Below are 15296 nucleotides of genomic sequence, written 5' to 3' on the forward strand. Positions count from 1 at the left end.
TAATTTTAGATATATAGTGATATATATATATCTGATGATGTTACGCAGAATGACATTGTGACAAAGCTTCTTACCTCCAAGGGACACTGTCGATAGACGGAAGGTTCCAGCGAGTGAGTAGCAAACAAAGGGGGTTGACCGTTAAACTTTGGGAAGTATTATATTAGATAAAAAGATTTCAAAGTGATTTTTTTGCTCGTCAAAAGAGAGTTTACGTCAAGAGTAGATCTGTTTTTTTTTTTTTATGATACATACCGTTTTTTTTTTATTGCAAAAAAATGTAGTTTGCTTTCAGAAATGTAGTGCTGGTGAAAAACAAAGAGATGTGGAAGGTCCTCAATTATGTTTTGCTATGATCTGTACACCTGCCTAAAGTGATCAACAGTAGTAACACAGCCTGTCTTTATGAGAGCTTTGAAGTGAAAGCTTAGTTCATATTTTTTCTGGGTTGGTTTGTGTGTCACGTTTCAGTTGATATTATTCCCAGTCTTTCAACAGCTGCCTCAGCGGCCGTCCGAGGCAATACCCGTTTCTTCCCGTTGCTAGAAAGTGCTCGTATTCGACGTCTCTTGAGAGGGTCACCATATATATATATATATATATATATATATATATATATATATATATATATACATATATATATATATATATATATATATATATATATATATATATATATATAGTATATATATATATATATATATATATATATATATATATTATATATATTTTATATATATATAAGTATATATATCTATATATATATATATATATATTATATATATATATACTATATATATATATATATATATATTATATATATATATATATATTATATATATTATATATATTTAAAAATCGCAGTAGATACACGTGACTTCATTAAATAAGCGAATACCACAGGAAAATGATAGGCAGAAATCCAAGCGCTTTTGTCTTTACTAAGACATTCGTTCCTGGACAATGTCCTAGTGAAGACGAAAGCGGTTGGATTTCTGCCTATCATTTTCCTGTGGTATTCGCTTATATATAAAACATTTCAACTTGAACTGACCGGCTGAAAGTGATTTCAAGATTTTTTTTTTAATAATAATTTTTTTTTTTAATATCAAGTGAATATATTTTTGAATATTTGATGACTTCGACTATCACGTAACCCCAAAGAAACGTTTCCGGGCTGGGGCTGGTTGGCCCTCTTCCCTGCAACTGAGAGAAAGGAAAGGCTTGCTTCGGAACGACACCACTGCTGCTGCTGCTGCTGCTGTGCTGCTGACCTGTTCAATTCTGACAAACATGGATGGAGGAGTCGGATGCTTGTGTGTGTGTGTGTGTGTGCGTTGGTGATGTGTGTCTCCTTTACATCGAATCATTTTTATCTTCTTTTAAAAAAATCCAGAGTTAAAATGTTAACAAGCATGAAATAGCATTATGCGAGAGATTATTTGAATGAGGGCTAATCAGAAGAAAAATGTGAGTTATATCTAACAAGGGAAGGAAATGTCAGTGGTCAAAATACAGCCATTCTTGGAAATGGTAGAGGCGACAAAGTCAGCTTCTTCTTTTGAGAACGTGAAATGATCATTTTATCTAAAAAAATCTATGATGTGGCTATTATGTTCAGGTGTCAAGAAGTGCATGTGTGGGGAAAGGTTGACTTCTTTCTATGATTGGTTATAATGTTCAGGTGTCAAGAAGTACATGTGTGGTGGTGAAAGGTTGACTTCTTTCTATGACTGGCTATAATGTTCAGGTGTCAAGAAGTGCCTGTGTGGGGAAAGATTGACTATTTTCTATGACTTGGATGGGCTCAGGGGATTCTTACTTCTTTGTCTTGTGTTTGTGTCTGAAAGCGTAACGTATGATAAATTTAGACTGCACAAGATATTGTTGTGATTTGATCTCTTTAAAAAAAATGGCATGAATGACTGTAAAATTACTTTGTGACTAAAACTCTAGCACTGCTGTTTGCCAAATGGAAACAGTAAGTTCATTAGTATTAGGTCATATATTTCAAAAAAGAACGAACAAACACAAATGCCAAAAATAAACACACGACTCAAAAACAAGAATCAGGGAGAGCAGTAGGACCAGATTAAGCTATGCATATTTCTTTTCTCCTTTGCCTTTTCATTAAGACTTAAGCCTATGTCCCGAAGATATGGAAGTTATTTTCTTTTTAAGGTGAATAGATTTATATTATATAAATATATATTTTGTGTGGGTGTGAGGTCATCAACTGCCAAATATTCAGACCCAGCCCCAATCTACCTCCAACCACACCCGAGCAGGTAACTGCAGCGTCCCGCGTCTTCAGCCCCACCTTCCCCTCCCCCGCCCTCCCCCCTCCACACCAAACTGAAAAGGTTTCCCCCTACTTGTTGTGTTTCCTCGCTTGCGTTGTTTGTGAAGGTGGACTGAGTGTCTGCTGGGTTTTAAGGGTTACGATATCCTATTGGTCAGTGGTCTGGTTGGGAAATCGACCTTATTCCTTCTAAAGCTGCTGTCTAATTCCTGTGTGTGCTAATGGGAAATACGCCGGTTGAACTTGGTTGCATTTTGGGTGCTGGACGAGGTGTATGCTCTGACCGTTCTGGACAATCTTCCAGAAATCTTGTGTGTGTTTCTTAAGGATGTAAATGTAAGTGTTAGATAAGTGTACAAATAGGGTTTCAGGAGATATTGTTCTTGTCCAGTGGATAGTTGTTTACGTTGCTGTGTGTAATACCGAATCTAGAACCACAACAGTTACTTCTGAAAGCAAATCTCTTTCCGTAGCTTCAAGATGAAGTTGGTTTCTCACCTCCTGCTTGGGTTGTAGTTCCAAAGGAGCTTTGAATTTTAAGCACATGTACTATAAGAGAAATGGGAAATATTTTAATCTGCAGGCAAATGGCAAATTTCGTTTGATCTATGCCCACGTGTGTTTGAAATACCCATTGGAACATTTTCACGAGTATGACTGGTAGGAACTGAATGAAAGTCGCCTGAGCATCATTTTGCAAAACCTCCGTATTATGTTCGATCTGTTTAGCATTTCCTGGATTTGTATATCGTGTCGTGCAATCCATGAGATTCTTCTTCTTTAAAATGCTTCTAATCTCGAGGATTTTATGTAGCTGTTTTATGCTTTTTGCATGTCTCATTTACAGAAATTCACTCTCTTAAAATTTCTTTTGTTTGGTATTGTCTTCCAAAAATATGTAAAAAAAAAAAAACTTCAAAATAGTAAAATATTTCTGTTTATAAGGTCTACTTTTATATGTATTTGGATACTAAGTCATTTCATGTTTTTTTTTCTGGTTCAAAGTAGTTTTAAGGGCGGTTAACCGTGTATGAATTTATTTGACTTCATTTACAGTTGTAATTTTCTGTTGGACGTGTTGGATATGAAGACGTAACTTGGGAAAGGGTGTTTGGAAGTTGTGTGTATCACTCAGGGAAGATGAAAGAAGTATTCAGCACCTCTCCTAAATGCCAAGGGAAGACCTACCGCATAAACCCATAGTCTTTATACTCAAGAAGTCGGCCATTAAGCCTCGATGTGGTGGTGTGTCTTGTATGAATGACGTGGAGCGTATGGGAGTCTTTTCACGTACTGTGACTTAATCTGTAAGCATTTCAAGACACAGTTGGCGCGCAAAATCTGTAAGCATTTCAAGACACTGTTGGCGCGCAACTTAACTTAACTTGTTTCAGTTAAGTTGGTAACGACGGGAAGAAGTGAAACACATGTGTCAAGTGAAGCCATTTGTATTTGACCTCTTATCCCAAATAATTCGGTTGTATCTTATTGTTTGGTAATAGAGGGAGACGGTGGTTCGTTGTCGAATATGTTGTTGTATTATCATTGGTTGTTAGAAGTGCGGTTAACGTTCGTGTTAGAATAGCGCATAAAGTTGTGTTCAGGGATATGTCCTGCCATTCTCAATATGATTCATACTTTCAGTGCATTTCTCTTTTGTTAGACATTGGAAAAGATCCCTACTTTTGTCTCATTATGGTCTCATTGTTAAAAGCACTATCTAAAATTTTTTGCCGGTTGTTGTCATCAAGTTTGATTTACTGGGGTGTTTTGATAAAATATCAGTTTTTTGCAGAATCAGTTTTTTATTTTTCTTTATTTTTTTTGTAGTCAGCTGTAGGTTGACACTTGAAAGTGCATCAGCAATTAAGCTATTGACATTAACTGTCTTATATTCCTTAACAAGCAAATTCCCCGGACAATGAAACCATTGTGGAAAATATGAGTTTAAATTGATGTGATTTCTTATTACATTCTTCTCCCGCCCTGTTCTTTCCTTTTTTTTATTTTTTTTTTTATTTTCGATTCTCGCAGTGTCAGCGAGGAAAAATGAAGTGTACAACTATTTTCTGTGCTATTGTTCACCGCTGTGCAAAAGCCGTATTTAAGTCTTCACCTAACCCAGCGAGGGAGGGGAGGGGGAGGGGGACAAACAATTCATTGGAATTGTTTACGGAGCGCTTTGGCTCCCTATTGTGCAGTGAATTGTTTTGGTTAGAGGGACGAATTCCCCTCTCCACCCGACCTCCCACACACAAAATAAAAAAAAGGTTCGTTTTTCTCCTGTGTTTTATCCTCTTCGTTGTTCTCCTGGGGGCCCAGAAATGTCGCTTGGATAAGAAGGGAAAATGTAATAACCAAAAGAAGAAACTAAAACATCGTTTTCGAAGCGAAAGAGGTAACTGGGAATTCGGTGAATAAAAGGGAACTTGGTACTTTTCAGAGCCTGGGGGCCGCTCTGAGAAGGAAACCAGGAGGCGGTTGTAGATAAGGAGGCGCAAGAAAACATTAACAGATACTGGCAGGAAATGGTAAATGTCAGAAAAGGAAGAGTAAAGCGAACTAGCATTGTCGATGGTTAGAAAGCTTTGATGATTGGAAAGCGAGAGAAGAAGAACATTACAGATTCTGAAGGAAGTTTGGAAAACCCACATTCAGAACAGAAACAGATGAAGGAAGGGGTACCGTACAGGAAGATTGCGACAAATGAGTGCAAGCTGAGAGAGACTGAAGAACTTGAGGAAGAAAGTTAACTGACAGAGAAACCAAGTTTAATAGTAGTTCAGAAGCCGGAGAGGGCGATGAAAAGCATTGAAATACATTAAAGGGTAATGATAAAGGAAACTCTTCTTGAGGGGATACACCAATAATGACAAAAGCCAGGAAGAAGCAAGTGATACACATACAAGTCGTTTAGGTCTTGGGACCTTGAAACTCTGGGTGAAAATGGGGAAAATGATGAGAGGAAGCGAAAAGGCTACCATTGAAAAAGAGGGCTGAAGACTGAGTCAGAAGGACAGACGGATAAAGAAGATCTAAAGAAGAAGAAGAAGAAGAGAAAAATAAAATGGCAGAAAGAAGGGTAGTCAGTGTTGCATGCACTCAGGCGTTTTGTAGGGAATGTCTGTTTCCGTCCAGTTTGGCCGTTTTCTTCCAGTTCCAGACACATCGGGAAGAACCTTGTGGACTTGGCGTTGTTACGCCAAGGTGATAATGTCTGATGAGTCAAACAATCATGCGGACAAGGAGGCAATGCAGATGGCTTGAGTCAGGAATCGTGGTCGGCAAAGCACCTACTTTTCTGACACAAACTCGTACTCATATATCCTTGAGTGTGCTTATTATCTTTCTCTCTCTTTTTTTTATTTTTATTTATTTACATTTTTTAAACAAAAGGCCTCCTAACAGACGCGGGTAATCCTGGTATGTCGTTCCTATATGTTGGCTGGGACTACGTTGTAACTGAATGCATTTCGTCATTGTTATTTAGCGTTTCTGGTGTATATATCGCTTCCTTGAACAAGAGAGGACATCTGATTTGTGAATATTACGTTGTGTCTGCTGGTTTTGCACCGTTTGTGAAAGATGAATGCTGAAATGGCTTCCTTCCCTCTTCCATTATACCTGACGAAGGAGGTAATGTGTGTTTTCCAATCATTTGAACTTTCTCGAGAGTCTGCTGTAGACCTCTTCAGTGTGTGTTTTGTGTCTAGAGGAAATAGCGATTGGGATGTAGCTGTGGGACTCTTTTACGTGAACCCCTGTTTTTTTTTTTTTTTTTTTTTTTTTTTTTTTTTTTTTTTTTTTTTTTTTTTTTTTTGTGAAAGAAGCTAGTCTGCTAAAGATGATGATCATGTGGCTTGTTAGAGACACTGATGAGAAGAAAAAATAGCGAGGCAGCTGTAGTCTGCTTTGTCCCATTAGTTTGTTGGCCCCTTCAACATTTTAAGAGATATATATATATAATACTTTTCATCATTTTTGGAGTGCATTTATATCATGAAGAATTTGAAATTCCCTCGTAAACGCAAAAAGGGTTTGTTTAATAGGCAGTGTTTTGTGAAGCTTCTCCCCACCCTCCACCCCCCGCCCCCCAACCCTCCCCTCTTCCCCCCGGCATTCATCGTTGTCATTTTTACGTTAACCTCCCCAGACCGTCATCATCATCATCATCATCATCATCATTATCATTATCGTCTTCTACATCTATTCCTACCATCATCAGAGTGAATCATTTTCAGGCAACACCGACACTACAGTTCAAGAGGACATTACCCATGACATGAGATATATATATACGGTTATACGAGAACACAATACGAAAACACAGAAAAACAACATAACACGAGCAATCCAGTACTGAATAAAAGAATGTATATATATGTATAACGAACACCACTCTCACATCATACTCGTCATGACCATTAATTCAGTAGATGGTAGATCACCCAATTGGAAGTTCTTGGCGGAGGGGCAGTGGAGGTCATCAGCTGGGCTTAATTTTCGTTTTTCACACTGAACTTCTCACTCCGTCATCATTTTAATGCCTCCTCCTCCTCCTCCTCCTCCTCCTCCTCCTCCTCCTCCTCCTCCTCCCTCTGTTAATATCATTATTATCATCATGTCTGTTTATTTACCAGTTCGTTTGAAAACTTAAATTAGTGTAACACATTATTGTCCTCCTCCTCCTCCTCCTCCTCCATGTGAGATGTAAAAGCGTCTGCTTTGTCTCATAATTTTAGCGCGTTCTTAAATTTCCCCTTTTTATCTCCTCCTCCTCCTCCTCCTCTCCTACATTCTCCTTGATTCGACCTTGGAATCATTTCTTGATTTTTTCTTTCCTCCTCCATCTTTTCCCCAGCTGTTTTCTCGTCGTCCTCCTCCTCTGCAACCTTTTCCTCCCGGCTGACTACTCCTTGGAATTCATTCCATCAGTCCGTTTTTCGCAGCCCTCCGCCATAGTGCCTGAACCAACCAAACAGCTCATCCCTCTACACACTCAAAAAATAAAAACTATGCCTTTTGGCCACATCCCTAACAAATGAACATAAAAACGCCTACCACACACACATATCTCAAAACGAAAACGAAGAAGATAAAAAAGAAAAATAAAGAAAAAAAAATGATGAAAAAAAATCTGTGTAAAATTGGAATAATGTCTTACTTCTTGCCGTACCTTCAGCTCCAGCTCTCTCATTTTATTATTCATCATAATAGTTTTTCTTGTGATCTTCTCTCCCGGCCTGTGAAGGCGCAGCACCCACGGCAGCCATTGCAAGAACAAGCTCTTCACCTGTTAGGAGACAAAAATAGAAAAGAAACGGATGAACAGACGCTGGATGGGTTACCAGCTCTCGTGTTACGTATCGTTTTGGCAGCCTTCGTGGTGAGCAAAAAGCGAAGGCTGCCTTAAATTTTTTTTTTAAATTTTTTCAAATCAAGTCGGAACTTACATGCTTTTCGTCTATGGTCACCTTTACTAGTATATTCTTTAGATTGTGAGATTTCCTTGTGACTTTATTAAATCCTTTTTTTTAGTTTTAGTTTTACATTAGTTTTAACGTTAAAGGAATTAAAGGGAAACTGAATATGATAAGAGAAGTATGACTTAAGGTTGCTGTTGAAGATATAAGTATGTATATGTATGTATATATATAAATAAATATGTGTATGTATATATTTGTATATTGTATATATATATGTATGTGTGTATTTAATATATATATACCTATTATATATAATATATATAATCTATATAATATATATAATATATATATTATATATATTACTGAAACATGTCATTTATATGTTATATAGATGCACCACAGGAGAAAAATGAAACTATAAATTCATATGATTTACTCTTTAGTTATGACAGATAAGGAAATATTTTAACTAGGAAGGCAACTGGCCAGGAACCATAGTATACCCCTGCTTCATTTTTCCCGGGTACATTTGCACATTTATGTTACATATATATTGTATATAATATATATATATATATATATATATATATATATATATATATATATATATATATATTTGTATATATGTATATATACTGTTTATAAATATTATATGAAGTTTTATCACATTGCCGTGATTCATATACATGCATTAAGCTACAAATGTCCTTGAATATCCAATTCGCTATACCTCGGAATTAATATATTTTCATATAGGTTAACTGAAGGGGAATTGTTTTACTTGATAATAATTTCGTCCTCTCGTGGATTCGAACCTGCGGACAGAGGAGAAATCAGGAGTTCAGTGTAGTGTCCGACTCGGCCAACAAGTCGGAAGTGTCACTGAAGTCCTGATTTCTCCTCTGTGCACTTGTTCGAATCCACGAGAGGACGAAGTTATCATCAAATTAAGAATTCCCCTTCGGTTAACGTATATGAAAATATATTAATTCCTAGGTAGAGCGAATTGGATATTATTAAAGAACATTTGTAGCTTAATGCATATATACTATATATTTATGTATACACAGATATATATATATATATATATATATGTATATATATATATACATATATATTATATATGTGTATATATATATATGCTTATTTTTCTTATCACCTGAATGATATATATATATATATATATTATATATATATATATGTATATATATATGTATGTGTGTATGTACATACATACACATACACAATTATATATACATGTGTATGTACCATTCACTTAATGTCCATTACACAAGTTGTGATCTGATTTATTTTAAACAATTTAGTATTTAAGGATTATGCCAATTATCTTTCAGAAACTGGTGTCTGAATGGGAATCAAACAATGGGAGATTTAATAATAATATCTCAGACCCCCGTTTTTGTGTGGGACGGTTCCACAGACTCCCTTAGCTGGTGTAACACAGTTTGCTCTTCCACCCTTCATTCATTCATAAGATTATGAAAGGTTTGCTGCCGGTGGGTCACTGCCAAAGGGCTCCAAAAGGGGTCCTTAGGTAGCTCTTGAAGAGCATATTAGATGCCCATCTAGTATGGGTTGGGTCTCTGGGTCAGCTTGTGATACTTCTACCAAGATGGCAGGGAGTGGAGTATATAGGACGTGGTAATTTCTAGCAGAAATGAAGGGGGCAGGGATGTCAGAGTTCCCCCTGACAACGATACCCATGGCAGACTTCATCTTGAGATTTTTGGGAGAGTGCGTGTTGGGAGTGCAGGTGGGATAAGGTTAGGTGAGACCAAATTTGCGATGGATTGACTGTGTGAAGAGAGATATGACAGAGTTGGGACTGAGCGAGGAGGACGCACTGGACTGAGGGAGATGGAAGAGTGTGTTGAAGAACCATTACAGCGACCCCAAATAGGGACAAGCTTGTAGAGAAAGAAGAAGCAGCAGCAGCATGTTATTAGAAATTTAGCGTACAACAAAATTCTGAAGTACCCTTCAGTCATGATTACAATTGTGAGTTTAAGCATTTTAGTCTTAGTTTTGATGTAAAGTCTCGTATGCTCGACTGGCACCCGTACAGAAAAGTCTGTAAAAATAATTTCTGCTTGTTGCGTGAAGCAAATTTAATTCACGAGTACTTACTGTCGAATAGGTTTAGTTATTTTTCGATGTCCCTCCCATTTAGATGATTTTACTTCTGGAACGGTATACTGTACAGCAGTTCATAGAATAACAATTATTGTCGAAGGGCTTGTCAGCGATCTGACGTTGTTCAAAAGAACTCATCAACTTTAAAGGAGCAAAAAAATACCTCTTGAATCCCGCACTGGAACGCATCTACTCTAACACTTTTTGTTGATTGTGATGGTAATTGCTTCATAGCAAAGAAAGATAAAGGAAAGGAAAACGCATTTTCGAGAAGTTCGGCAGCAAGGAGGCTTTCGCGCCTGTGTTGGAGGCGCCTGTTCTCACGGCTGTTCTGGAATCGTCGGGCGTGTTGTGGAGCGCAACACGTTCCTAAGTGGCGGGAGAAACGCAGCGAAATAGGATGCAATATTCCGTCGAGAGTCTTCTAAGAAGTTCTAGTAATCTCGGGAGCCTGAGACGTTTGCCGTAGGCTCCACCCCCAGAGTGCCGTATAAATACGACGGTCGTAGAAGGAGAAAGCAGAGAGATCGTAAAAGAGAAATCACCAGTTAGTCACAGAGAGATATCCTCAGTAAGAGCCACAGATCAGATTATCAGTGAGAGATCAGCAGCAGCATAGATCATCCGTGAGCGATAAGAGAGAAAGGGACCGACGAAGGATCAGAAGAAAAGTTGCTCGAGAGTTAGTTGGATTTTGGTGTAGTCATCTTCATGAGTGGACGAACGAGTTATCCCGATGTTGAGCAGACTTCAAAGAACAATATGTCCTGCTAGAGGAAAAGGGGAGTTTCTGACTTTCAAGTATCGAGAGTAGACTTTATTTTCTGCAATACGGAGTCAAGAGGACGCATGGAATCGCCGTTCTCCTTTGGTGAAATCATCGCTTCGAGTCGCTATACTAAGCAGCAAGTATTTGAATTACCTCACTGTTCCTCCGTTCATGCAGTGTAAGATTCTATTTTTCTAAGTAAATAGGAGATACCATTCTGTATTTACCTTTGTTAGTAAGCTTGTAAATAAACCTTTGTTGTGTTAGTGTTTCTTTCTATATCCGTAACCCCAGTTTCAACTGTTGGTGTTGAAATATTTTTTTTTATTTATTTTATATCGAACCTGAAGCGGACCTCTCTCAGAGGCCGTAACATTGATAGATAGTGTTATATAAGGTTGCATCAAACATATCCTGATCATGCCTGAAGGAAGTGTTTTTTTCACACAGGGAAAACATGGACCCTCGCCTTCCTCCCGTCATGTTTTTTTTTTCTTTTTACCTAACAAATAGAGCTTGATTCCCGGGAAAGCATTGGGGATTAAGAATACATTTATTTATTGGAATTCCGAACTTTCGAATATAAAAAGGGGCTTTCCTTCATCCCCTACCCACCCTCTCTCTCTCTCTCTCTCTCTCTCTCTCTCTCTCTCTCTCTCTCTCTCTCTCTCTCTCTCTCTCTCTCTCTCTGAGTTTATTTATATACGGAAATATAGCGTTTGATTATCCAAATACGGAGTGAAAGAATGTCCTAATTACTGTACCGTCGAATTTTAAGAAATAAAATTGAAATCGCTTCATTATTGGGTTTCGTTTTTTGGGGGCACACGTATATATGGTACGGAAATGCTAATTGTTACATTCCCAGCGATGAGGGTAACGGGGAAAAACCCTGTGTCAAATATGAACGTACATATTACTTGATATAGGCGAATGAGCTGGTATTCGTATCGTAACAGTTTATAGTATTTGATGATGAAGTATTTGTAGCATGGCAGTCCTTCAGATAAGGCAAAAAGCATTGTCAATGTACGTATATTTATTGCGTCAATAAGCGCTTATAGTATCACTTTTGCAATAGGGTATGTAACTCCTGGCTGCCATGTTGCAGTGTAGTTGTAAATAATTTTTGCAATCCTGATTGACGGGCAGTAATAACTCTCTCTCTCTCTCTCTCTCTCTCTCTCTCTCTCTCTCTCTCTCTCTCTCTCTCTCTCTCTCTGTTCGTCCCTATTTAAAGGGTTTTTGGTGCCGGTGCAGGGGATTTGGTCCTCGATACTACCCGCGCATTCATTGATATTAATAAACACAACTCTTATCCAGTCAACAAAAATCAACAAAAGTCGGTCTGTTCGCCATTTTGTAAACGTCTTGTTTACCAGTTTATGCCTGTTTCCGTCTTCTGTTCCTGCACCTCCTTTAGTTGTATGCACGGCGTGTGTATAAATTAATACGGGTTTTAGATGCGTTTTTATAGTTCCGTGTTTTTAAAGCATTGTACGGCGTGTGTATAAATTAATACGTGTTTTAAATGCGTTTTTGTAGTTCCGTGTTTTTAAAGCATCGTCTATCTTCCGCTCTCTACATCTCTCTGGTAACGTTTTGTCCGCCGACTGAGAAGACTAATAATAAAAACGCGTTCTGATGGAAATCCCTCCTTTTAACGGTAATTCGTATATTGAAAATATCGCTTTCAGTGAAACGTGGTATCCGTGAACAGTAATCCTCTTTGCGTTCCGGGAACCCAAAGAGGGAAGTGGGTAGGGGAAGGGGAGATGGGATGGGGGAGGGAAGTAATGGGGAAATGATGAAAACAGAGGATACATATGTAACTAATGAAACGACGGATCGTTATTGAAGTCTTCAATGTCTCTGCAGAAATGATTAATAAGTAGAAACTGCCTTTGACAACATTTATGAAGGAATGCGAGGTTTATTTGACTAAAAGAAATACAGAAATATATCGCTGAAAACTGCCCACGTTGGGTATCAGAGGAGCCAGGCTGTCCCGTGTTCAGTTTTAAAAATACGTTTCTGGTGTTTTGCTGTATAGACGAAAGGAGAGACTTGGAATACATAAAATACCCATTGGTATATGCTTTTTCAGTATGCGGGTATGACGCATATTGAAGTCCTTGTTTACTAGCGGCTAAAGTATCTTTACTTTTACTTAACTGGGTGTGTGTACGCGTGTCTGTTTGTGTGTGAGCGTGTGTGCTGTTGCCTATGTATCGTCTTTTGCGATTTTGTTTCATTTTAGATAATTACTATATCCCTAATCCTGGTTAGGTTCCCTGTTGTGGCGAATCTTTCGACCATACAGCGAATGGAGAGATCAATTTTGTTTAGCAATGATTGCAGTTGGCATGTCTTAATTTTTAGAAAAAGAGGACATGATTTGAATGAATTATAATATTAAAAGTAATAAGACGCAGTGAGAGAAAAAAACGCCTTTTTTATGCTGAACTGAAACCATCGCATCGACGAAGCTGACACAGTCTAGAGCATCAGCCAGAGGTGCGGACAAACGCCGGTGTTGTTCGACCCCTCGACCTTGTGTGTGTGTGTTTGTGTGTGTGTGTGTGCGTGTGTGTGTGTGCGTGTCCAGTACAGCAGCAGCAGCAGCAATCAGCTTTAAGCTGCTCTTTTGTGAATTAATTTTACTCTCAAACTCCCTCCGTTTTGAGATACTCTGTTCAGAATTAATCTGTTCTCGCTTCATTGTGATAACTGGTGTTCTTTTCATTCCCCAGTCTACTCTTTTTTTCTTTTCTTTCTTCTCGTCGCTCTATTTAGGCTGGATGCTGGGTTTTATTCCTTAAACGTAAAGGTTTGGGAACGGTGAGTTTATTCCCCTCCAGACCTGAAATTTTTTTTTTTTTTTTTAAAGGTTGGTAGTTATGCTAGATCATATCTCGGCCCAAATTGGATATATTCTTCGTAGTAGTTTCTGGGTCTTAGTGACACGCAGGATTCACGTCTTTGTATTACTCTTTGTAGATGCTTAGTAGTGGTGAAACGATGACTTTGGTGCAAGGTACATATACAACATTGATTTAAAGCATTTTGTTTGCCATATGAGGGCACTTTTCAACGATGTATTTTAGTATTTTTCCTAGTCAAACAAATATCTCATCTTACTCTATCTTGATAAGATGGTCACCACCATGAATATAAGATTGTCCTCATAATCATAACTTTACTTTTCCAACGACACAGTCTTGCTCTTCAAAGTAGTTTTCCAAATTAGCTTTGGATCGAATCCATAGAGTCATATGTTTCCCGTGGACACATTTATGGCCCACATTATGCCAGGCATACACTACTGCATCAGGTATGCTCGTGTGCAATGAGTATATATTGATCCCTATCAAAAGGGCGGGAGGTTTTGAATGCATTTCAGGACGGAAATTCTGTACCCGGTTCCCTCACCAGTGTTCCCGACACTGGCAGAGTCATACTGAATATCGAGTTTTGCATTCATTTGAGATTCGAGGCAATTCGGATACACTAGGCTGCCTCGTATCATTGTGTGTGTTTCCGTTTAGCGTGTTGGCTGGCTTGCGTGACTGGACGGAATAGCGAGACGTTGAACATGATGTTCTTACTGATAATGATTTATTTTCAGCTTTCAGAAATGTAATTTTCGAAGCAGGCCCTTTATTCTAAACAATTGCCAAGCATTCATCATTACTTCATTCATCTCTTGTCATTTTCTTCCCCTCATGACACCCCCTATCGACCAACTTCGCGGTTTCCCATTGTAGTACTTTTCTTATAATGTGTGAACGTTCATTCAAAGTACTCTAGCGACGCTAAAGTCGAGTCCATTTTTCCTTGACCCATGAGAGGGGGCCGTATATCTACCGTGAATTCGATGAGGGGTCAACGACGTCTCAAAACGTCTTCGGAAAATATCACCTCGATTGTTCGCTTGATGTGAAATGTAATTATTCCCTGATCGTATATGTTAAAAAATGGTTGTGTTAGTTGATGTAGTAGTAATGGCATAACAATAGCTCAAGTAGTGTACAATAGCTGCACAAGTGGCAGCAATAATAGAATTCTGGATGAGACGTCGTCGTCTTCTCTATACGCTAGAGAGAGAGAGAGAGAGAGAGAGAGAGAGAGAGAGAGAGAGAGCATCTTCAACGTATGTCCCCCGGCATCCACCTTTAAGCCGCCCTCCTGTAAATTAATTTGACTCCCGAATTCCCGGTGCTTTGAGGTGCCTCTGTTCAAAATGAAATTGATGGTGATGATGATGATGATGATGATGATGATGATAAGGAGGATGAGAAAGAGGAGGAAAGTAATAATGTCAGACACATTATTAATAAAGGCTGCTGTATGTTCCCCGTGATTGTAGCGACATCGGCAGCTCCATACATATTCATTCTGGCATGTTTAAGAGAGGAAATTACCACAGAGCCTGGGGAGTTATTGCTGTAAAATGCTGGAGGAGGTTGTGGGGAGGTTTTGTTTGTCCGCTCGGAGAGACAGATTGTTGTGGAAAGGTTATGAATGAATGGATGGCAGCAAGCATTTGGTGAAAGTTTATGCCTGAGCGAGAAATACATTTTGTGGAAATGTTTTGTCTGGGGCCGTGGGATGGTTCCTCTTGAGAGGGAAGTGGGAGAGGTTC

The 15296-nt window shown here is 38.5% G+C and overlaps 2 protein-coding genes across 44 annotated transcripts in view; one reads left to right on the top strand and one right to left on the bottom strand.

Moving 5' to 3' along the window:
* The window catches only part of LOC135205461 (uncharacterized), a 512397-nt gene that overhangs the window by 212587 nt on the left and 284514 nt on the right, over positions 1-15296 (top strand). The window lies entirely within an intron of this gene.
* The window catches only part of LOC135205456 (neuronal acetylcholine receptor subunit alpha-7-like), a 479209-nt gene that overhangs the window by 22552 nt on the left and 441361 nt on the right, over positions 1-15296 (bottom strand). For 27 of the 42 annotated variants that reach the window (XM_064236073.1, XM_064236059.1, XM_064236067.1 and 24 more), the window contains one exon: positions 7467-7595. In XM_064236073.1, the coding sequence (XP_064092143.1) occupies positions 7467-7595 (129 nt within the window). Of the gene's footprint in view, positions 1-74; positions 87-7466; positions 7596-15296 lie in introns of all 42 variants that reach the window. The other 15 variants (XM_064236061.1, XM_064236104.1, XM_064236065.1 and 12 more) reach the window with 2 other exon arrangements.

This window comes from Macrobrachium nipponense, chromosome 24 (genome assembly GCF_015104395.2).
Source record: "Macrobrachium nipponense isolate FS-2020 chromosome 24, ASM1510439v2, whole genome shotgun sequence".
Classification (NCBI taxonomy): Eukaryota; Metazoa; Arthropoda; class Malacostraca; order Decapoda; family Palaemonidae; genus Macrobrachium; species Macrobrachium nipponense.